The 24,140-nt window shown below is 43.2% G+C and overlaps 1 protein-coding gene across 1 annotated transcript in view; it reads right to left on the reverse strand.

Annotated features, from left to right (window-relative positions):
• gsg1l (gsg1-like) overlaps nucleotides 1–24,140 on the reverse strand; it is a gene marked incomplete at both ends in the record, with an annotated part of 56,416 nt that overhangs the window by 11,041 nt on the left and 21,235 nt on the right. Inside the window, 2 exons of the mRNA XM_080723108.1 lie at nucleotides 3,666–3,818; nucleotides 19,814–19,861. Coding sequence (XP_080579234.1) covers nucleotides 3,666–3,818; nucleotides 19,814–19,861 — 201 coding nt within the window. The remainder of the gene's footprint in view (nucleotides 1–3,665; nucleotides 3,819–19,813; nucleotides 19,862–24,140) is intronic.

Consider the following 24,140-nt stretch of genomic DNA (forward strand, 5'->3'; position numbering starts at 1 on the left):
TACAGTAACCATTTCATTTGTAAATGGAACACATTGTGTTTTGCTATTTAAATGTTCTAGTACGTTAAAATTGTATGAATGTATAAGTATTGATTTAGTTTGTCGCAATGTCTCTGCTAACTAGGGCTGTCACGATTATGACATTTTACATGACGATTAATTGTCACTCAAATAATTGCGATTAACGATTTAATTGTGTTTTTGTAGATGACAATTACATTTCTGTTTGGCTTTTAGGCTTTGAAGTTGCACATGGTAGATAGGACACATAACCTAAATATACGAAGAAATTACTGACAAATTTGATAACTTTGTACTTAAAAAAGAACATTGCTTGTGGACATAGCCGATCTACAAGCTCACAACGCGTCGCATCGCGACGCGTTGTGAGCTTGCAGATCTGCTATTTCCACTATTTTTTACTTATATGAAAATGTTTCAACATGGAAACGATTATGACGATTATGAAAAATAATCGCGATTATGTCAAATAATCGCGATTAGACGATTATGTAATAATTGTGACAGCCCTACTGCTAACACTTTCCCCACCTTATTAAACACACACACACACACACACACACACACACACACACACACACACACACACACACACACACACACACACACACACACACACACACACACACGCTTTTGACAGATAAGTACAATAGAGCATACAGTGCTATGACTTTTCTGCACACAAATACAAAAAACTTAAAGGCACCACGCATTCACGTCACAGATGCATGTCGTGTGTACAATAATCCTCAGTGTTAATGTATCCATTTCTAGACGAGTTAAACTAACAGTGAGGATTTTACAGTGTGTGGTGTATAGTATATGGCAGACAGGAGGAGCAGTCATTACTCATGGCTGTCTACAGGCCATATACTGTACCTACAGCAGTGAAGCACTGCAGGCAATGAAATCTAACCAGAATGCGTGCTGGGAGCGATGGGAGGATCTCAACAGCGGAGTGTACGCAGTGAAATATGTATTTTAATTGAACTCTGAAGGTGTGAAAATGGGCCCTCATGGGCAGTGGTGTAAAGTCTGATTTTTATTTGTTGACGAAATTGTCAATATATTTAGTATATTTTACTAAATACTTTTTGGAGACCATAGGAAAACGCTGTTTTAGCTGGTGATGTGTTTTTTGGTTTGATCAGCCCCTTGCAGTTTTTTTTTTCTTTTTTTCAAAATGTTTATCCCAAGATTTTGTAACCCATTTTTTCACACAGTTTCAATTATCTAATTATATATCCTGGGTGCTACACTCCCTCTGCCAACCTGCGGAGACAACGGACTGACCTCATGCTTCATTCTATGCATGAGGAGTCCATACATAGCAAGTTGCTTCTTTTTCACTTGACAGGGGGGAGCTTCCCCGGTTGGACGCAGCGCGTGGAAGGAACACTTTATTCCAACCAATTCTTTTGCCCTCCATCAAGCACCCCAGCTTGCAGTATAGGGTGTGCCAAATGTAGTTCTAAGAGCGGCCATTTCTTGGGTAAACACAGCCTTAAGGGGATTCCAGACGGTACGCGGTCACCGCCTGCTAGTAATTCATTTTCAATGAGAGGCGGGCGGCAATTTCGTCCGCGCAGCGAAGTTTAGAGGCGGCGAGGCGAGCGGGCGCAGTCCCGTGAAAATCCCCGCGAGCGTGCTCGTTTGTGCATGCGTACGCGGGCGGTGAGAGATGGATTGTGTTCATCTTTGTGAAATACCGCGCAGCGTTTACTCAAAGAGCGAGTGTGTTTCTGTATCACCGCGGCGTGTTCCTCGCAGATCCAAGCGGGAGCCCCGGCGGCAACCGCTGTCCGTCTGTAGAGCGCCTTACACAGGTGTTCTGATTAGACAATAGCATTAGTTCTATGCAATCAAACAATTGAAACACCTGTGTTTTTACCCAATAAATGGCCGCTAAGGACTACAATGACATAGCCGCTGGCACACATTATAGAGACCAGGATTACTGCATGTTTGTTGTCCACACAGAAAGGCCATTTTGCAACCCCACCTACAGTAGGGTATGGGCACTGATGACGCAGAGGAGAGAACACGCAACCAGCACCCACAGCGTCCCCGGCGGGAATCGAACCCTGGACCTCCTAGCTGTGAGGCGACAGCACTACCAAATGCGTCAACAATGACAAGCATGACATAATGGCACATTTTCATCATATACTGTATCTGCAGACAGCATCCTGACAGTAGACAAGAAGGGCTGCATGGAACTGAACACCATTGGAAATGAGCCAATATGGTGGTCAAAGTCGGGTCCATGGCCGAGAGGAGGGCCAGTTGCGAAAGAGAGGAAAATGAATGAATGAATGAATTCATGTTTTTATTTATGAAATACCAGATCTTTATCTGTATTGTTTTAATGTCAAGGACCTTCAAATCTTTAATGTCAAGGATTATATTTTGTTCCAGGGACCCTGAGAAAGGAAGATCTGAGTTACAAATGTTGCTTTAAAAATATATATTCAAAGATTTGCAATAGTTTTCGGGAGATTAAATGACCATTAACCTTTTGGAAATATGTGAATCCAATAAAGCTTCTCTCTGCAGGAGTCTCTATCACCTCCTCTTTTCAAAGAATTCACCAATTCAATGCCCTGGAATCTCAACCTACAGACCTCATTAAAGTGCTCTTGCTACCGGCGAGTTTTCATCATGATTTCTGATGTTACTTTTATGTTCACAGATTTTTCTCTCAAGTTCTCTTTTCATTTTCCCAGCATAACAGAAATTACAAGGACACATTAAAATAATTCATTTAACAACTTTAATCCTCCACCTCACTTTTATCTTTTTGCCTTGCTGCAGGAAAAGATTCACCCTTAATCATGGCACTACAGTTCACACAATTATTGCAAGGGAAATTACCTGAGGGTAAAGTGTCTAAGAAATGTTGAGGCCATACAACAGTGTCTAAGAAATGTTGAGGTCATCTAAAAGTGCAGTTTCTCATCAAAATATCTCTCTGATTTTAATTGGCCCGCTTATTTAGCAAAAGGTTGGCCGAGTGGAGAAAGTCTTAATAAACGGATCGCTTCATAAATTGTGGCAATAAGTACTTTATTATAGTAAATAGAATATCGTCACTGTCGTGCAGAAACCTCGTATCTCCAAGTTTCAAATTTGCAAGTTTTGTCGTAAAGTAAAGCCCTGCTTCATCATACAAGACTGTCGCACAAGACTAGTGAAAATAGCAGATCTACAAGCACACAACGCCTCGCACCGCGGTGTGTTGTGTGCTTGTAGATCGGCTATTTTCACTAGTTTCACTAGTAAATCATTTTTAAAATGACAAAGGTTTTGGACATACAACAATGTACGTATATGTGTGTGTAAATTGTGCATTCATATAGCGCCTTTATCGTAGGCACTTTACAGAGATTGTGCATAACATTCACCAACACATTCATACACCGATGGCGGAGAAAACCATGCAAGGCACCTGACCAACCTGCTCCCCGGGAGCAACTAGGGGTTCAGGGTCTTGCTCAAGGACTCTTCGACATTAACTCAGGGGGAGCCCGGATTCGAACTGGGAACCCTTCAGGATCCCTTCGTGCTCTAATGACAGTTTCTCTACCCCTGAGCTATGCCGTGTGTGCGTGCGTGCGTGCATGCGTGCGTGTTTCCCAGCTCACCTGACAGCACGGTGAAGACGGCGGCGAAGGCGTTGAGCTTGAGTCCGTCGATAACGTTGGAGGAGTGGAAGAGCTCCAGACACATGAGGCTGAAGCCCACCACCAGCAGCAGGATGTACAGCACCTCCGAGACCACCGACAGCCACAGCACACCTGCACAAGATTCACACACGATTATACACACACACACACAGGGGTTGGAAAAAAGTACTCACATTTCTTAATTAAAGGCATATTTCACTTTAAAAAAAAAACTTTAATATCAGACACCCCCCCTTCCTATACAAACACATTGAATCGTCAAACTCTATTTTAACCTTGATAGATTCATTAAGAACACCCTTTCTTATTGGTTCTGGTGACTCATACTGTCCTCCTAATATGTGAGCTGACTGTGTTTTTTCAATTACTTTTTTTCTTTTTTTACGTTTTTTCATTTTCCAAAAGAATTATTAAATATAAATGAAAAAAGTGATTGAAAAAAACACGGCCAGCTCAGGTATATTAGGAGGACAGTATGAGTCACCAGAACCAAGAAAGGGTGTGTGACCAAGAGAAGCTAAATGGAATGGAAAAGTAATTAGATTGCTCTTTTTCATTTCTCTTCTTAAAATTGCTAAATACAAGGCAAAAGTACTTCGTTACTTGTGCGATTATTTGCATTGCAAAACGATTCGTTACAGATTATTTGCACTGTAAAACGATACGATACGATACAAAGCCAAACGGCACGATATTTTGCTGTTTGCATATCGGTATAGTAGATCATTGCAAATTAAAATCGATTTTTATCGTTACATCCCACATCTACAGTAAATACTCAATCAAGCAACTTAAAAGCTGTCCCGGGTTTCCCCAAAAGCCTGAGTAGACAATAAAACGACCAAAAGTTTTTTGAAAGTGAAAGTATCGATACTGCAATGCATGTAGAAACACTCTGTTACAAGTAAAAGTCCGGAATTCAAAACGCACTTGAGTAAAAGTACAAAAGAATTGGTATCAAAGTACAAGTCTTTTGAAAATAGGCGATCTACAATCTTATAGATTGACTAATTTCAAATGGCAGAAATGTACAGTATATACTGTAGGGCTGAAGTGGATAATGTATGTTTTGTAATATTAATTAACGTCTACAAAGTAACTAACATTTTCAAATAATTGTAGTGGAGTAAAAAGTACAGCATTTGCCTCTGAGATGTATAGTGGAGTAGAAGTAAAAGTACTGTATATTGGAAATACTGTGTCACTTTGTGAGCTTGTACTTCCATTTACACACACTGGAACACCACAGCCCAACAACCCCCAATAAACCCTTTTGCAAATCCCGCCCCATTCTGCCCTGTTACTATGATGGGACATTAACCCTGGGCAGATTGTTTTTATAGTGGAAGTGGATGGGATTTCTTTTCCCTTCATAGCCTCATTACAGCTATATAAAGTACCAAAGGAAAAACACCTAGGTGATATTAATAAAAAGGGAAGACAAAGGTACAGTAGTTACATTGCAAAACAGGGGATTTACCCGAAAATATATGTTTTAATTTGTTTAATCCCAGTGGGACAGAATCCTCTTTGCAGATTCTTTTATAGTGGTAGTGGATGCGATTTTTTTCCCCTTCATAGCCTCATTACAGCTATATAAAGTACCACAAAAAACACATCTACGTGATATTAATAAAAAGGGAAGAAAAAGGTACAGTAATTACATAGCAAAACAGTAGTTTTCCCCCGAAAAATAAATGTTTTAATTAGTTTAATCCTCTGGATCAGAGATAGAAAGAGAAGCGCATTGCATCTTGGGTACTAGGAAGAGGACAGAGAGAATGTTTCTCCTCACATAATAGGCTGGCTTTTCGTAATTCTGCCCATTTAAATTATATGTACCCAATCGTGACTCTTAGACCATTGATAAGGTACATGTGAACTAGTTTGTTGAAGCTTATTCGTTATGATGAGCGAGATCGCTTGACGCTTGCCGTCGCTATCACCGTACCGGCCGATCTCCGTGTCGCGCACTGCGGACAGTTTTTGAAAGGCTGAAGCAACATTCTCCACTGCACAAACTCCACCCCCGATAGCAAAAAGTGAATGTTTTTTTCTGGTTGGCCAGTCAGGGAGTCTCAGGGACCAATCAGAAGGCTGACAAACGGTCTATTGTAAACCCCCCCAAACTATAAAAAACCTTTTTATTTTTTCACTTATAAAGCGACCCAGTTTCTCTAGTGATGACCCCGGGAAAATTGTCTTCACAAAGTCAATTTCTCAAATTCTTCTTATATCTTTATCTCTATACTTGTGGGGACGTTTGGCCCTCACAAGTACAGCACGCACGCACGCACGCACGCACACACACACACACACGTGTTATCCCAAAGTTGTTTTTTGTTTTACCTTAGAATGTTAGCTCTTTTGATTCCACATTAGCTCCTTGGAGCATTGATTAGTTATGTTATGTTGTTGTATCTCACTGTTTCTTTGCTACAAGCTGCTACAAACTAATTGCCCCTAATGGGATTAATACAGCCGTTTGAAGTGGAAATTGAACAGATTCAACCATTTTCTCCTTAATGGATTTATTTTGAGATATTGTGATTGTTTCTAGTGTATTTTATCCAAAAAAGTCACTGAAACGTTGTCAAACGTTGTGAAACCTACTGTATGTGACTTATTGAGTCAATCTTGCTGTTTAGGCCTATGAAGACATGGATGTTTGTTTGTAAATCATTTTCACTGTTTTATAACCCATTTTTTCACCCAGTGCCAATTGTCTAAGCTGTAATCCTGGGCGCTGGTCTTCCTCTGCCAACCTGGGGAGAGCCCCGAACTGAGCTCAAGCTTCCTTCAGTGCATGAGGAGTGATCAAGCCGCTTCTTTTCACCTGACAGGGGGGGAGTTTCCCCGGTTGGACATAGCAGGTGGAAGGAACACATTATTCCAACCAGTTCCTTTCCCCTCCATCAGGCGCCCTGGCTGGCCAGGGGGAGGCATTATAGAGACCAGGATTACTGCATATTTTTGTGAGGGTACCTACCCCAGGAGACACAGGGAGAACATGCAAACTCCACACAGAAATGCGCTTTCGCCGACCCCGCCTATGGAGTGGGCGCTGATGATGCGGAGGAGAGACTGCGCCACCATGCCCCCCGTAAATCAATAGTTAATGCTAGACTTAGAATCAGTCCATGTTTTCACCCATTTCAAGCAAGTCAAAGTAAAACATATGATAGATTGAGACAGATTTCTCCAACCTTTCCACAGGTTTCTCACACAAGGTCGGTGAAATCTGACGTCTGTCGAACACACGCAACCAACCGGAAGTGTGAGACATCTGCCAACACTTAATGAAGATTAAGTAATATGGCTGGGCTGCATGGACGTGATTGGCATCATAGCCATGCATACTGGCTTGCCGGATATTATTACCCGCTGACAACATTACACTGGATTGCTGACATTTGCCCTTGGCATTTTTTAGGCCCCCTGTCACCTCAGCGCCCCTAGATAGTGTCGCCCTTAAACAAATAAACACAAACAAAAAGGTCAGCCTCCAAATGCTTTGCTCAGCTATAGACTGAGGACAATCTCCCAGCTTTCACTGCTAAAACTGGGTGGAAACGGGGAAGGAATTGACTAATGAAGGATGCGGTATTTAGCATAAAAAACTATTCACATAGTTGATGCCTCATCCATACAGGTGAGTGGTTTTAGTCGCAGTGAAGGTTCAACCTAATAGACTCTATGCACAGCAGCCATACTGGAAAGAAATGCACATCTCGTACCAATTATACGAATTAAGGCTTAGTTCCAGTTAGTGTTGCACAGTGGTTCTTAAAATGTTTAATGTATTTAATAACTCTGAGAGTGTACAGACTCTCAGAGTTACACACCACGAGGGTCCCTGGACCAAACGTTGAGTCCCAGTGGTGTAGCAGTTCTGACTAGAATGGAACAGAGCCTTCATTGCGACCAAAGGTTGCAGTTTACTATGAGAAACGGCACATCATGTCCGTGTCCGTCATGTATACTTTTTTACGGTCTATGGGTTTGCCTCTCTGTCATGACGCTATTATCACTGTGATGCCAGGGGAACCAAATCCCCTTTATGCCCATATACTGTAAGGAGATCCCTGGTGTCATCAATATTAAGCCCATATCTGTGAATATCTTTGGGTACCAGGGGTCTCCATATATGGTTAACTGGTCAGATATACATCACTATACACCAGATGTCCAAGACATGGCGCGACCTCGCCCTTTAGGGTGAGGTCGCTTTTCGCCCTTAGGCGTCTTACTGGTTAGTATAACTGGTAAGACCTGTGAAGGAAGTAAGGAAAGGATAAAATAGGTTTGTCAGCGGCCATTCTTGGTATAGGACTCTGATATCTATCCATGTGAGGCTGGTGTCTCCCTAACCTTTTTTTCTTTTTGCCCCTCTTTAGCACTTATGTACCGTATGTAGGTCACGATATCTCCTTGTACGACACCCTCTACACAAAAGAGGGGAGTTTTTACCATGTTCCTCTGAAAGGCTCCTTGGGGCCATTGTTGTTCATACAAAAGGGACTGAAATTACTTTCATTCAAAGACGTGCCCTTAAAAAAGACATCCAGAAAGTCCTTGGGTTCGAGAACCCTGGTAAATTGTTGATTACGGCTCCAAACGCGAACACGTTTGTGTTTGTGTCTGCACTGGAACAGGTGGCAGAGGCGAACAAAGCCATAGCACTGGGGAACAGCACAGCCACCAAAGAGAACACATCAAACTGAAAGCACACACACACACACACACACACACAAACACACACACGCACGCACGCATGCACGCACGCACGCACACATACACGCGAGCGCACACATGCGCACAAACGAAAGTTCGTCAACACACAAACATGCTGTGCGTCGGAGACTTAGAGACTGTGTAGTGTATTGTGTCGGAGCCAGCTCGGCTATCTGTGAAGGCCACAGCATTGGGAACGGCGGACTGTTCCCAAAACCACACAGTGACAAAGAGAGAGAGAGAGACAGAGAGAGACAGAGAGAGACAGAGAGAGACAGAGACAGAGACAGAGAGAGACAGAGAGAGAGAGAGAGAGAGAGAGAGAGAGAGACAGAGAGAGACAGAGAGAGACAGAGACAGAGAGAGAGAGAGAGAGAGAGAGAGAGACAGACAGACAGAGAGAGACAGAGACAGAGAGAGACAGAGAGAGAGAGAGAGAGAGAGAGAGAGAGAGAGAGAGAGAGAGAGAGAGAGACAGAGAGAGAGAGACAGACAGACAGAGAGAGACAGACAGAGAGAGACAGAGAGAGACAGAGAGAGACAGAGAGAGAGAGAGAGAGAGTACCGGTATGTAAGCATCTGAAAAGTGAAGGCCATGCACAGTAATTCTCAGCATGAGTTTGTATATCGTCGTTCTCGGGTGGAAACCTTGTATGTCCAAAACCGTTCGTTTTGTATTTATCATTTTAAAAACGATTTAGAATAGTGAAAATAGCCGATCTACAAGCACACAGCGCCTCGCACCGCGAGGCGTTGTGTGCTTGTAGATCAGGTATTTTCACTAGTCTTGTGCGACAGTCTTGTGTGATGATGAAGCAGGGCTTTACTTTACGAAAAAAAAAAACATACAAATTTGAAACTTGGAGATACAAGGTTTCTGCCAGATAGTGACGATATTCTCAGAGTTAAAAGAACACTTAGGATTTTGCATTGTGAAGTTACGTACATATTACTGTGGCTCATTTACATTCAGCATACTGCTTTGGCAATGTTGCAGCTGTTGCAACTGACACCACACTGACAGAACGGACAGAGGTAGACTGAAAGAGAGACAGACACGTTGTGCACTATATATGGAGAAAGGAAACACAGAAAGGCAGAAATGAGAAAGAAAGCAGGGGGAGAGAGATAGTGTTCCAATTACAGAGAGCACTGAGCGATGCTTGAGAAATTATGAATTTTTCATAGAGCTATACCGCCATTTATCGGTAATGCAGTCGATGGCCTTGTGAAAGCAGCATTTTCTCATGGTGGAAACACAGAGACTGTTCACTGTGCGTGCCTCAAATGTCGTTTAATTAACTCATCTCTAACACTAGCTGCGGGGAAAAAGTCAAAATACTCCTTCAAAAAACAAGAACTGTATGTTTTAGGCTGGATTTTCAGAGATTAAAGTGCATAACCCAAGTACAGTAGTCTTGCTGAGGTATCCGGGCACAAAGCGTAAACATTCTAGCAAAGGTTTGATGTTGTGACTTGCCTGTGAGATCTCAACTAACTCAAAATCTCCTAATCTCATATATGAGATATTGACACTGTCAGGCATAAACTTTATATCTCTGCACATTTCATCTTTGTATGTTTTCTCATAAATATTAACAAGAGCTTATGAATAAATAATAGCTACACTGAAGCCACTGGAACACAAGTTATCTTTACCATTTCCTGAAAAAGCAACAGTTTTCCACCTGGCGTGCCGATATATTGTAGTCTACTGTACAACTTACAATTACAATGTAGGCATCTAGCTCTTATTCCAGAGCGACTTACAGTAAGCAAGGTAATTGCGACCACAGGTCGTAGTTTACCATCAGAACTGTCACAGCTTGACCGTATCCGTCCGTCCGTCCGTCCGTCCGTCCATCCGTCCGGATGGGTAACACTTGACACTGCGGTTCCCCTGACACATCACTGTGACATCACAGGTGAATTGTGATGTCAGATACTCAGAGCAGGGATCTCCATATATGGGCATACACAGCTGACAGATACTCAGAGCAGGGATCTCCATATATGGGCATAACAGGGATTCTGTTAGGGATCTCCATATATGGGCATAAAAGGGATTGTATCCCAGATGATGCCCTGTTAGGAAAACCACACTAACAGAATCCATATAATGGCCAAGACAGATGGCGCGACCTCACCGCTTTTCGCCATTAGGCGTCTTACTGGTACTGTTCATCAAATGCAGAGAAATAGTAATCTAGGATCATAAGTAAACCAATAACCATCATAAGTCTAAACAGTAGAATATCCCCCAAAAAATCACACCTGTGTGAACTGAGCCATGCGGACTGCTCAACATCACCACAGGATGGCTGCAGCTGGAGTTGCCGTAATCATACGGACACACGGACATGTCGGAGCGGCAGGCACCGTTCAAAAATCTATAAATCTGTAGATTAAAACTATGGACACTACATGATGCCAGGTCTACATTTCTGTCGTCAAGATTAGGACAATTGCTACAGCATGTGCTACGGGCTAAAGGTCTTCAGATTACAGCGGAAGATTGGGAGTGATTTTATATGCTTCTTATAGAATAGTGTTGCTGTATCTCCATGAATTTCATATTTTGTTTATAGATATACTTATGTACATACTCCATTGTATGCAAGTGACGGTATAGGCCTATTCAGTGCCAGGTGGTTGTTAACCATTGAACCACTGAACCCAAATTCTAATTAAGTGAAATTTTTCCTTTCACTCATTAAGTGTATTGGGTTAGAAGCATATGACATGATGAGAAGCCCCACCAGATCGAAACATTGTTAATAAAAGATCTATTACATCCCGAGAGCTTTACTTTCTCTGATGCCCACACACACGCGCGCGCGCACACATGCATGCATGCACGCACGCTGCACGTACTCACGCACGCACGCACGCACGCACGCACACACACACACACACACAAACAGAGTCAGAGATGGAAGGAGTCGACAAAACGTAGTCCCCTCCCCAACCATCTACTCTACTGTATGTCTGTATACTGTACGTCCGAATGGGATCAAAAAGCTTTCAACATGAGAAAGCTCAAAGTCTTAGGACAACAAAGGCAAGTGCAGCAGCAGGACCCGCAGAGAGGCAAAGGAAAAGAAGAGGCGAGAAAGAAGACGACAGAGGAGAATGGAGGCGCGCAAGGAAAAAGTGTGAGGAGGACGGGACAAAACTGGAGCGGTGCCGGGTGATAAAAGTGATACAGTGGAATATTAATGTGACGGCTACTCATGTACAAAGAGTCACAACCAAAGCCCCTGGCCCCCGAACTGATATATAATATAAGTCTGATTGAAGTTCACACCCAGACTGAAGCTTTCCCACTCTCATTTAAAATCCCTATACGTTATCCTACAATGAACAGCGGAAATAGCTGGCGACACCTCCTGATGCGACACGTTAGTAAGCTTGTAATTCAGGGGTTTTGTATATTTTTCACCATTCTTTCCTATGTTGACATGCCCAACACAGGGATGGCACGTTAAATGTGGTTAAGGACAGCGTTCATTTAACTCAGTGTATGAACCTTTAGAATACCAACACACATCCAGACTCTGAGAATATCGTCACTGTCTGGAAGAAACCTCGTGTCTCCAAGTTTCAAATTTGTGTTTTTTTTTTCGTAAAGTAAAGCCCTGCTTCATCACACAAGACTGTCGCTCAAGACTAGTGAAAATAGCAGATCTACAAGCACTTGTAGATCGGCTATTTTCACTATTTTAAATCTTGTTTAAAATTATAAATACAAAACGAACGGTTTTGGACATATAAGGTTTCCACCCGACAACGACGATATACAAATGGATACATTCACGCTGAGAATTACTGTGCATGGCCTTCACTTTTCAGATGCTTAAATATTCTCTCTCTCTCTCTCTCTCTCTCTCTCTCTCTCTCTTTCTCTCTCTCTGAAGCAACTGACAGCAAACGCGTCTTGACACAAGTGATCTATGACTGCTCAGAATTTGATGAAAGCGATGAAAGTCCATAGAACGCACACAAACAAACACATACAATACAATTATCTAAGAAAGTTCAGTGCAGGGAAAAGAAGCGTGTGTATCTCTCCACTCCAAGCTTGAGGGATTTCTCAGTCCAGATATTTCAACCCAGAATGTGGGTCATACTTACACAAACCGCAACAAAAACAAGCTCGATGGAATCTGCGTCGTCATTATGAGAGGCAAACAGGGCCTAGGGAATTAGGGAAAGTTTCGAAAAATATGATCTTTACCTAAAAGTTCTCAAACTGTGGGTCAGGACCCCCAGGGGGGTTCCCAAATTATTTTAGGGGGTCCCCAGATGATTAACTTAACACTTATGTTGCTATGATTTTTTCTCTTCAATGTCCCACATTGCCATGGTTACCATAGACTTCCATGTAATTGCGCAATTGTGTAAAAAGTGCACGCCCATGCCTAGATGATGCACCACGTGTGTGCACACTGTTCACAGCTTTCAAACAAAAAAATCTGCTTGGAAATCCGTTCAGGCATTCATGATTTATCAGCCATTATGTTTTCTTTAGATGTAAACAAACATGGCTGCCATGTTTGAAAGAATGGGTTGGTATGGGGGTTAAACATGCAATTTCGCGATCGCGATCATGCCTAATACATTTCTGGAGGTCCAAACAAACTCGGGAAACTCGGGGTTGGCACAGCGGTAGTACCTTTTCAAACTCGGGAAACTCGGGGTTGGCACCAGATGTGTTAAAGGGCCTACACCATGCTTTTAAAACTATATTTTTTGTATAAATATATGCTCAAAATTGAGTCTTAGACAGGTCTTAACCCTCAAACACACACTCTGACCATTCCTTTTGTTTCTACTAGCTGTCCTATAATTAGGCTCTCAAGCTGCAATACCAAAACGGCCTTTGTTTGCTCAGTGGCGCATCTAGTGGGGTTTTTTCCTCTCCTCTCCAACGTTGACAACAAATATATTGGGCCAATTAAAAATAGGATAATGTTGCAGCTCTGATTATAGCCTACTGTAGGCCTATGTTGTATGATATAAGCCTACTGTCAAATGACACAGGGCGACCGTTGCTAGACCAGACATTAGAGAACGTTAATCTACATTAGACAATCAACCCCACCCGCATTTATGTATAATGTATAAAAATGTATGAAATATAATGGCCCATTTATTTATTTATTTTGGCGATAATGAACCATCTGCGCTGCAGATGAAAACGCTCCAACCAGGAGGAAGAGGAGCGGGTCGAGCGACCAGACCGAGCGTAGTTGCCCGACGTAGGTGCACCGTCTCGGGCTGCGCTCGCGGGCCGCTCTCGGGGCCCGGGAGCCCGGCTCGCTCGCCACGCGAGCTCCGGGGATCGCGGGGCGCCCCGCGAGCGGCCCGCGAGCGGCCCGCGAGCGCAGCCCGAGACGGTGCACCTACGTCGGGCACCTACGCTCGGTCTGGTCGCTCGACCCGCTCCTCTTCCTCCTGGTTGGAGCGTTTTCATCTGCAGCGCAGATGGTTAATTATCGCCAAAAAACATTGTTCTACCGTGAGAGATACGTAGTATGCAGTGAAGAAAAGAATATGGGTTTACAACAGTAGCTCTGGTTTTTACCTGAAGGGCGGGGGGGGGGGGGGGATCAACTCTCAGAACAGCACTGTTCTGAGAACCCGTGGAAAGCTTTTCAACTCTGCCTTCCCAAAAACAGAGAAAGACACAATGGTCAGAAATAGGACTTTGTGAGGATAGAAGGTGCCAGTGGGACCCCAAAAAAAGGTTTTAAAATAGAAAAAGTGACATTTCATGGTGTAGGTCCTTTAATGTGCAACATTGTTTTCTCACTCAACAGTAAACAAACCAGCATACAGTTTAAGTGTATAGACTGGGTATCTGCACATTTCTAAAGTGACAATTTAAGGACTTTTTAATACTTCTAAAATGACAAATGAAACATTGTCCAAATTGTCAAATATTGGAGGCAGAAATTGTTGCGAGGCGTTGTGAGCATGTAGAGCTGCTATTTTCACAATAGAACCGTGTTAAACAAAATGTAATTCCTCAACTCTTAGTGCTCGTCACTGGGGTCCCCAGTTAAAATATGATTATTTTGGGGGTCGCGGCCTGAAAAGGTTGAGAACTGTTTTACTGTTTTATCTGTCTGTCGGTCTGCCTGTCCATCCATCCATCCATCCATCCATTTTTACACTGAGAGTTAAATTGACTCAGTATTTTGCAGTACAACCGAAAAGTACAGTGGAAATAATTGTACATAAATCATAGAGGTCAAAGGATGATACCTCCCTCATGTCGTATTCTCATTAGCTACACGCCAAATTTACAGTACAACAGGTCGATGGAGTCAATCCTCAAGGGTATTGTATGCCTGAGGTGGAAACAACGAATACAAAATATTGACCGTGCCCCCCTCCCCCTTACAGGGCCACCTTCTAGAATAATATGTATTACCAGGTCAGGACAGCAGCATTTTCATTAGGTCGGAGGAGGTGAATAAAACATGATTTGAGCGGTTTTGGCCGGGAGCCAGGAGAACGGCGTAGCAATAACTAGAAGTAGGAAGTCCTCGAAAAGCTCATTAGACGACGAACGCAATGATATCTCCAAACAGGCTGCCTCGTTTTCCCAGAGCACAAGCTAATAACTCTCATTTAATCGCAGTGCATGCAAATGTGCAGCCTTCACGTATGTAAATGTGAGTGAGTAAAAATTAGACCCCCCAAGGATCCCATTTTCAGAGTTATGAAATTAATTAAATAGGATTTTAATGTCTAATGGTTGATTCTCTGTGGCTTTTTATTTTTGCATTTTGCTGCGGTGATGATGAGACACTGGAAGGCCGTGCTGTCTCACTTTTCCTCAGCAGTATTTTTTGAGCGGTGCTCCTGGAACGAGCTACGATCTGGCTTTGTCCGGGACGCGAAGCGTGGCCTACTGTACATCTGGCCTACATCTGGCCTACATCTTGGCACAAAGCGCTCAGGGACGTGCTGGCCATTGGGAAAAGCGGGACAACTCCCGAACGGCCGGTTCATTCCCGGCCGGTCCAGGCCGGCCATTAGGGAAAAAAAAAAAAAAAAATGTCGGCCTTTGTTCCATTTTGGGGGCTGGGCGGCCAACAAAGTAAATCGTCACTGTCAGGCAGAAACCTCGTATCTCCAAGTTTCAAATTTGTAGATTTTTTCCGCAAAGTAAAGCCCTGCTTCATCATACAAGGTGGTCGCACAAAAGTAGTGAAAATAAGGGAGTGGGTGTTCTAAAACGTTAGCGATTTAATAGTTAGGACAATTTTAAGATTAGTTTTATTGGAAAAGTTACATAGTATAGCTTTAAGTAAAACATGAACCTTTTACACCACTGGTAGCATAGAGTATAGTGTATCCTTGTGTCTTGTCTTAGGCAAGGTCAACGTCCTCATTTATACAATACATCACATCGCCCGCCATTAACCTCCCCATTAGCCAGGGCACAGATGCTCCACGGCAACCATATGGTATTTACACGTGTGGACCCATCACATGGCTTCCATTTTTAATTGTGTGAACTGTCAATCACCACTGCCTCTTCCAGTCAGGGACGTGCAGAGAATGTTAGAGAGGCAGGGGCTGACATTTCTAAAAGGCCTTTTGGTGAAAATATCGAAAATAGCAGACCTCCAAGCTCACAACGTGTTGCGCTGCGACACGTTGCTTGGATTGATCTGAATTTTAAACGTTCGACTGACAAAGGGTTATATATTGTTTAAAATATACATATAGTATTCTGGTATGTATAATGCATTTGATCAATGATACATTTTTGGGTCGGGTTTTTTGAGAGGCCTTACCACTGTAAAAAAATATTTTTTTATTTTTATTTACCGAATATAAAAATCTTAAAAAAATACTCGTTCTACAATTCACAACGCATCAGATCGATCTACAACTCACAATGCATCACACAGTGGCACGTTGTTGTGAGCTTTTAGATCTGCTAAAAAGATCTGCAAATGTTTCACATACAGTATGCATATATTTTGCCTACAATAATGGCCAGAATAGATCCAAGTTGAAAATGGTTAAAAAACAAATCTTGTACTGATCACTGTGATGTCACCTGTTTATGCCTATATATATGGAGATCCCTGCTCCGAGTATCTGACATCACTGTGATGTCACCGGTTTATGCCTATATATATGGAGATCCCTGCTCTGAGTATCTGACATCACTGCGATGTCAACTGTGATGTCACAGTGACACATCACCACAGTATCAGGCGTTACACATATACATATACATACATACTGTACATACAAACAAGTTGTGCCGGTTCTGACAGTAAACTGCGACCTACGGTCACAATAAATTGGGCTCTAATGCATTCTGGGAGAGAATAGGCCTCTAGCCAAAGCTAACTGTTGGTATGGATGGACTCAATATACTGTACTTACAGTAAATGTATCCTTGTGATTGTATCCTTATTTACTATGAAGCAAATTCAGCATACCCAGGATATGTTTTCATTATCTGGCTTCACTAACCATAACAACCACAATGACGCTAATTGGCCACATGACAGTGGTTATCAACTTGCCAAGTCAACCCAGGACTCCCCAATCTAGCTCTGTTATGGGTCATGTTTGCAGCATGATTATGACCAAGCACAGACATGGACAAATCTACTACTGGCAGCAGAGTGGCATATTTTCAGAACAATTTAAACACATTATCCAGGCTAATTGCGACAGAGTTGCAGCTGCCAATTGCAGGAAGGACAGCTGGCAAACAAATCAGAGACTGTGTGAATGTGTATAGTTAATAGGCTTATAATGACACTGCCCCCTTGACATTTTTAGCTGTATTCATTCATCTGCAACCCTGGCACTGGAAAACGGGTGCGTGTCGATATTTCAACATAACATTTGTTCTACGTCCCAGTATTTCGACGTGGGTGAATGTTAACCTGGTGAAATGCTAACCTGCCGACGCTGGTGAGTAGCTAATTAACCTGCCGATGCTGGTGAATGTTAAGCTCTATGCCTAAACCTAACCCAAACCCTAACCATAACCTCAGTAACCCTGACGCTGGTGAGTGGCTAACCTGCCGACGATGGTGATTGTTAACCTCTATGCCTAAACCTAACCCAAACCCTAACCCTAACCTCAATAACCCAGACGCTGGTGAGTGGCTAACCTGCCTACACGGATGACCCTCCCGTAGTCAAAGTAATGCCACTTAGAAATAGCGAGATTTCACCCTGTAAAACGGACTTGGCAGCAAAAATAGAAAACAAATACATTCAAAGTTGTAAGCAGGCTTACTTTCATATCTTACAACTTGTACAGTATGTCACAAGTACAATCTGTGCTTATATCAGTCGCTGTATATAGGATGATATGGGCACACAATAGCGCATTGAAATGGCTTTGATATTGCTTGCAGCCAAGCGCTCACAGCTCAAGAAGCTGCCACAGATAACTCCCTCTCTATGATGAGAATCTATACTTTTTCACATAAGAATAAATTGTCAGGGAAAGCCAAAGGGTTTCACCGGTCTCTGGCGGCAATAGTCTCTGAAGAGACGGTCTCACAAGCTGCACAATGAGCTCTGTGGGATCATCTGTATGAATGGTGATGCCATTTTCCACTGGAATTGATTGGTCAGTAGGCGGTCTGCAGTGGTGTAAAGTCACTACAGCAGGGGTCTTCAACAGGGGGTCCCCAGAGTTACTACAGGGGGTCCTCCAAATCTTTGAGTGGTAGAAACCTTTTTTCTCCTTTTTTATAATTAACCACTTGAACCCTAGCGTCCATATTCTGAGAACTTTAGCCAAACATAGCCGATCTACAAGCTCACAACGCCTCGCTTTGTTGTAGAGGGGAAAAAGAGCAGACAGAGTGAAAGGTCAAGTTTATTAAGTATTGACGGTTCAAGTGGATAAAAATCTGAAAATACAAATTGACATGAATCCAAAATACACTGATGATTGTGCTGTCAAACAATGAAACTATATGGAATCTATGAATTTCTACATTACAGTATTGATACTTTTACTTTTATCATTGCTATAGAATGTTTTAGAACGAGGGGTCTCCCCACCACTCCAGCTCTTTAGTAAAAAGCAAATACATTTTCAGGTGGGTTGCACATTTTCAGGCAATCAGGAGAGTGTATCCATTTTATCAGCTCAAATTATAAAAGTTCTTAATGATCGTGTCAGGCATACACAATATGGGTCCATCAGTGTCCTTCTGATTACCAGATGGCCTCTCTACCTGCTAAGCTATGGCCACTGCATTTTGTAAAGTACTGCATTACTTTACAATGCAACACAGGAACAACCAGTAAGACTCCCTAATCGGGAGATAGGCGACCGTTAGGTCGCATACACAAACTTTAGGCAATCGTAGCCAATCAGGAGGGAATATGGGAAATGGGACAGATCCATGTTGATGACATGACTTTAGAGATACTGTTTACCGCTTTGCGTGATTTTGGGCCAAAATCTGTAGGCGCAGTGTCCAAAAATGTGTTTTGCAAAAATCAGCCTGATGGTGATGCTAGAAGAGGGCCATGTGAGAAATGAGTTGCCAGTGTGTGTGTGTGTGTGTGTGTGTGTGTGTGTGTGTGTGTGTGTGTGTGTGTGTGTGTGTGTGTGTGTGTGTGTGTGTGTGTGTGTGTAAAGTTTGGCATAAATAGGGGCAACGGTGCCGGAGATAAGAGTAGTTCAAAAGTGTGACGTGATGGACAGACGGACAGACGGTGGAGATTTTCATAGTAACTTGTGACCGGTCGCAAGTGACGGTCGAGTCAATAAGAGCATGGAGACTGTTTCTCCCTCGCTCACAAGGCCTCTGAAAAACACAGCGCAACACGACCGGCCTGAACACCCAGTGAACCACGTCTCCTTCCATCCGAGCCGAGCCGAGCCGAGCCGGCCGGCCTTGGACTGGAGTGAACCCCGGAGCCTCGACGGACAGAAAACGTCCTGAACTGAATTAAAAGTACATAATCTTCCGGGTCGGGGCGTGGGGAGCCCGTCCTCCCAGGCAGGCTTTGCTGGAGGATTACCGCACTCCATGGCATGCCTACAAACTAGGATCACGCCCCCGCCACACTCTGCAGGGCCTCCCGCCCACGGCTCTCCTGTACTACTGACTTTCCCTAAGCTTCCTATCTATCTCGTCTCTATTTGTAAAGAGAGTCAACTGCCCACTCTCCTTAATCTCTCTCTCTCTCTCTCTCTCTCTCTCTCTCTCTCTCTCTCTCTCTCTCTCGCTCTCTCTCTCTCAGGAAAGGAGAGAGATGGCGTGGGTGGCGCGGGTTGGGGTGGGTTTTGTCGGACTCGGTGTAGAGGACAGGTGTTGGGGAACGGACGGCAACTAATGGCGGTCATTACTCACCTCTCTCTGACGCGGGGGCCAGATCAATGAAACTCCGACACTTCTCACCTAAGAGAGAGAGAGAGAGAGAGAGATGGTGCAATGAAGAGAGAGGGACAGAGGGGAGAAAGAGACAGGAATGTACAGGGTGAGGTTCGAGGGGAGAGAAGTGACAGGGAGTAGGACAGGGGGAGAAAGAGTGGGAATAGGAGAAGAAGATAGGGTCGAGATAGGAGAGAGGGAGGGGTTAAAAGAGAGAGAGAGAGGGGGGATGAAAGAGATGAAATGAGGCGGGAATGAAGTAGGGAGCGCGGTAAATGAGAAAGATAGATTGTGTGGGGGGGAGGAAGGTGAAACAGAGAACGAGCGCATGCAGCGATTCGTCAGATGAAGCAATTAGGAGAGAGGAATGGGAGAATGGAATGAACGCAGGCGTGAAAAAGGAGGAGAGGGAGACAAGAAGAAAGGGACATTTGTTTAGTTCAATTCGATTCATGCGCTCTTTTTGGCGCCAAAGTTGGAGAGCATGCAAGCATCTCTCTGAACAGTGAAGGCTCTACAACACAATAATTGTCAGCGTTAATTTATCCATTTGTAACTCTGAGAATGTGGAAATGGAACCAAATGGACCCTCACGGGTCCATTTGGTTCCATTTGCACACTCTCCGAGTTAAATTACCGCTGACAAAATGTACTGGGCGACGGCTCTGTGTGGCTTTGTATTCAGACTCCGTGCTGAGGCCGTGTACAGAACCCAGAGTATCAGTCGCTCAGCACAGCAGGCATTTGAATGGCCATTGTGCCATGGAACATACAAGACTGAATGCCCACATCAGCGGCAATAAAATGGACTGCCATATTCAGGCAAAGCTATCACTTGGACCAGACGGCTTTCCTTGGATTGGCTCACAGTGTAGGCAACACAAAAACAAGAACTTTCAAAAGACTATTTCTATATTGTGGAACAGCTGCTTTTACTTAATTGAAAGCTCTGCGTACCTCTTCCACCGCTGTTCAGAAAACTGTGTGAGTTGGCAAAGAAAATAAGCCTCTATGAATTCAAGGAGCGTACCTCTTGAATTTTAAGATTTTCGTTATTAAGAGCGTTCTCAGTATTCCCATAGGCTTATTGTCCGGAAGTGCAAGAGCCACAGTTTTCACGAAGCCCCCTTGACCAGTGTCTCTGTAGTGGTGGGTCGTGATCCACAAGTGCTGTCACAAGTGGGTCACACCAAGAGCCTCATGGCACCGGGGACTAAGTGGCGATTGAGACAAGGCCAACAGCAGCTTATCTTCTACACTCGTCCAGCCCAGGGCTTAACCACATGAATCCTACAGCATCCCTGTTCATAGGCGGACATTCTGTCCACCTAAATCGGCCTCATGGTGGCGTTATAACAGGTTGATTTTTCATTCAGATTGGCTACCAAAATGTAATCTCACATTGAGGGGCCGCTATAGTCAATGCACAGCCAAAATCAATTTCACTTATGCTACAAATGCCAAGTCACTGTTTGTTGCAGAAACATGTTTGCTCCCAAATTAGGCAAAAATGATCTTGTGAGTCTTATGGCAATGACCGTCAAACAGGGTTTCGGGTGCCCGGGTGGCGCAGTGGTACATGGACAAAGTACCTGCCCACCATCGTTGAGTCTAGGGGCTCGAATACCCCACAGTGCATCTTGCTTGGCCGAGCATCTACGGTACACTGCAAATACTCTGGATGAGTAGAACGGAGGCACTACACCCTCCCGGTGGGGGCTCCTCACTGGCAGGTGAGCCAATAGGGTACAACTGCATATGGCAACACAGACATTTGTGGGGAGGAATTAATTGGCAACAAATTGGGGAACATTTCTTACAAATTATGCCACGCAAAATCATCCCCAAATAGGAATCACATGCCGAGGACCTTTATAGAGTGCTCTGACTTCTGTCATGTGTTCTGTACAAGCAGCAAAAGGTTTGGTGTGACATGTTCCACACGACAGGTCACACCAAAACATTTGCTGCTTTTGGTGCAGAACCTGTATGAGACCTGTATAAATAAATGATTCCTGATTCATTCACTGTGATACAACACTATGCAGTCATTCAGGGACGTGCAGAGAATGTTAGAGAGGCAGGGGCTGACATTTATAAAAGGGCCTTTTGGTGAAAATATCGAAAATAGCAGACCTCCAAGCTCACAACGAGTCGCAGTGCGTCGTGTTGTGAGCTCGGAGGTCGGCTATTTTCGGTGCTTGATACCACACTGAACTAAGCATAATCAAGTCAATACTGGAGATGTGGCATAACAGCATGGATTTCTACACAGAGAGGGCAATTCCTTCAGCATAAGATGCTGCATTCAAGTTAAGGGAGAGTTTGGACAAGGCAATTCTCTTGAATGCTGCCTTCGGGTATGGCATAGTAAAAACTGCATTCATAGTCTGGAGAGGGCACTTTTTACAGGTGGATAAGAGGGCAGGGGCTCAAGCCCCCTTTGATATCTAATATGTGTACACGTGTCTGAACTCATCATTACTATCCATTTAAGCGACCAACTTGGAGAATAATGGATATTTTGTATATAAAAGCTGCAAAAATGTATGACTCTACAACATCCGTTTGCAATGCTGTGCAGCGTATTAGTGATGAGTGAGGACAATAGCCCCGTGCATCACAACATGAGATTGTGTTTCGGGTTTTGTGATGGAGTTGCTGATGTTCGCTAATAAGTTATTGATTGAACTGCCCTCAGCTGGGCGGAGATCCGACACCTAATACGGTTGCTGCGATTAACACAGATTTCGTCTATTTTTCAGGTGTCAATTACGGTATTTCAAATCCACTACGTTTTCAGTTGGTTTCAATCTGACGAAAGTTTGAAAGTTCACAGACAACAGCTACAGTATTCAACATCTCAGACTAGGAAATTATTAAACTAGAAAAGTGTTTTAACTTTGAGAAACGTAGTTCTTCTTAAGCAACTGAAATGGCAAAGGCACTTGTAATGCTTAACATCCTATTGTCACAGGTGAACTTGAGGCGTGTCTTGTGGTTTACTTAAGCAATATGACACGAGAGCGTGTGCAATATCGTCAACATAATCACACCTGCGTTGCCTCAGGAACGAGCCTGAAGGGCTCCGTTATCGAGTGTCATATTGCGATTATACAACTGTTGCCCTTAAAAACACGTCAACTTCATTTCATTGTAATTAAGATATTTGATAGGAATTACAAAATATTTAATGCCACATTTAGCTACTATGTCCATTAACTTCACATGAAAACTGCTAGTTTAGCCGCTAGCATAATGTGGGGAGAGGGGAGCGCTTCAGCTCTTTTGCGACCGGCACATCTGATTTCTTTGCTTGATGAGGGCGTTACATAATGCTAGTTATCATCACGGTCACATGATTGTTTCAAACAATCAGATTGCTTTGTCGAAACTACCAGTTGTATAATTCTAGATTCAAACTATGCCTAAACCTAACCATAAACCTAACCATTTGATAATTCCATGACCTTTCCTCGACTGTCACCATCGGTCCAAAAGGTTATGTTATGTTACAGTATGCACTTAGTGAGACGTGAGATCACAGGACTCTGGCGGACTCATACAGTTTGTTCATAGAGAAGCACATTCTCTAGTGGAGCTTTTAGACTAGAGTAGGCTATCAGCTGCTTTGCGTGCAGATATCATCCCTGGTTTTGGAACACGCAATGATTCATTCAAGTAAGAAATGTCTTTCCAAGTGAATAGATGGCTTTTGGGGAATGACAGCCTCATATCTCATATGTTATGAGTGATGTATTGCCTTAAGGCAGGAGTAGTATGCAGAGTCAGTGGCTAATCTCAACCTAGTTCTTCACTTTTCGACAGCAAAAGAACTACTGTATCTCCCGGTCAGAAAAAAAAGAAGAAATTAAAAAGAAAAGAAAAGAAAATCAGAGTGTCAGAGACTCTTTGCTGGTCTAAAACATGGGACGGATTAGGCAGCTTTTTTCTGAGATGGGAAGGCCCACAATTAAAGAATTCATTACTACAGTGATATCGTTTACATGACGATAAATGATCCATGCCTTGCTTTTGATATCACCAGTGGGGAAATGTTTTATCCCTGCTTCTGTTCAGACTGAATTAAATACAGTACAAGTGTTCCCTTTTGGGAAATATAGACTGTCTGATATGTTATTCACGTTAGATGATATTATGTATATATAAAAAATATGTTTTTACTCTATTTTAGCCTAGTTGAAGAACATAAAATATGTTGTGCAAATAAGTACAGTGTACATTATAGCCTACGTAAGTAAGTAAGCAGTTAAATATGTTGACAAGCCTGCTACCTTGGTTCTGC

The sequence above is a fragment of the Nannobrachium achirus genome (genome assembly GCF_963921795.1).
Source record: "Nannobrachium achirus genome assembly, chromosome: 4".
In the NCBI taxonomy this organism is placed as follows: domain Eukaryota; kingdom Metazoa; phylum Chordata; class Actinopteri; order Myctophiformes; family Myctophidae; genus Nannobrachium; species Nannobrachium achirus.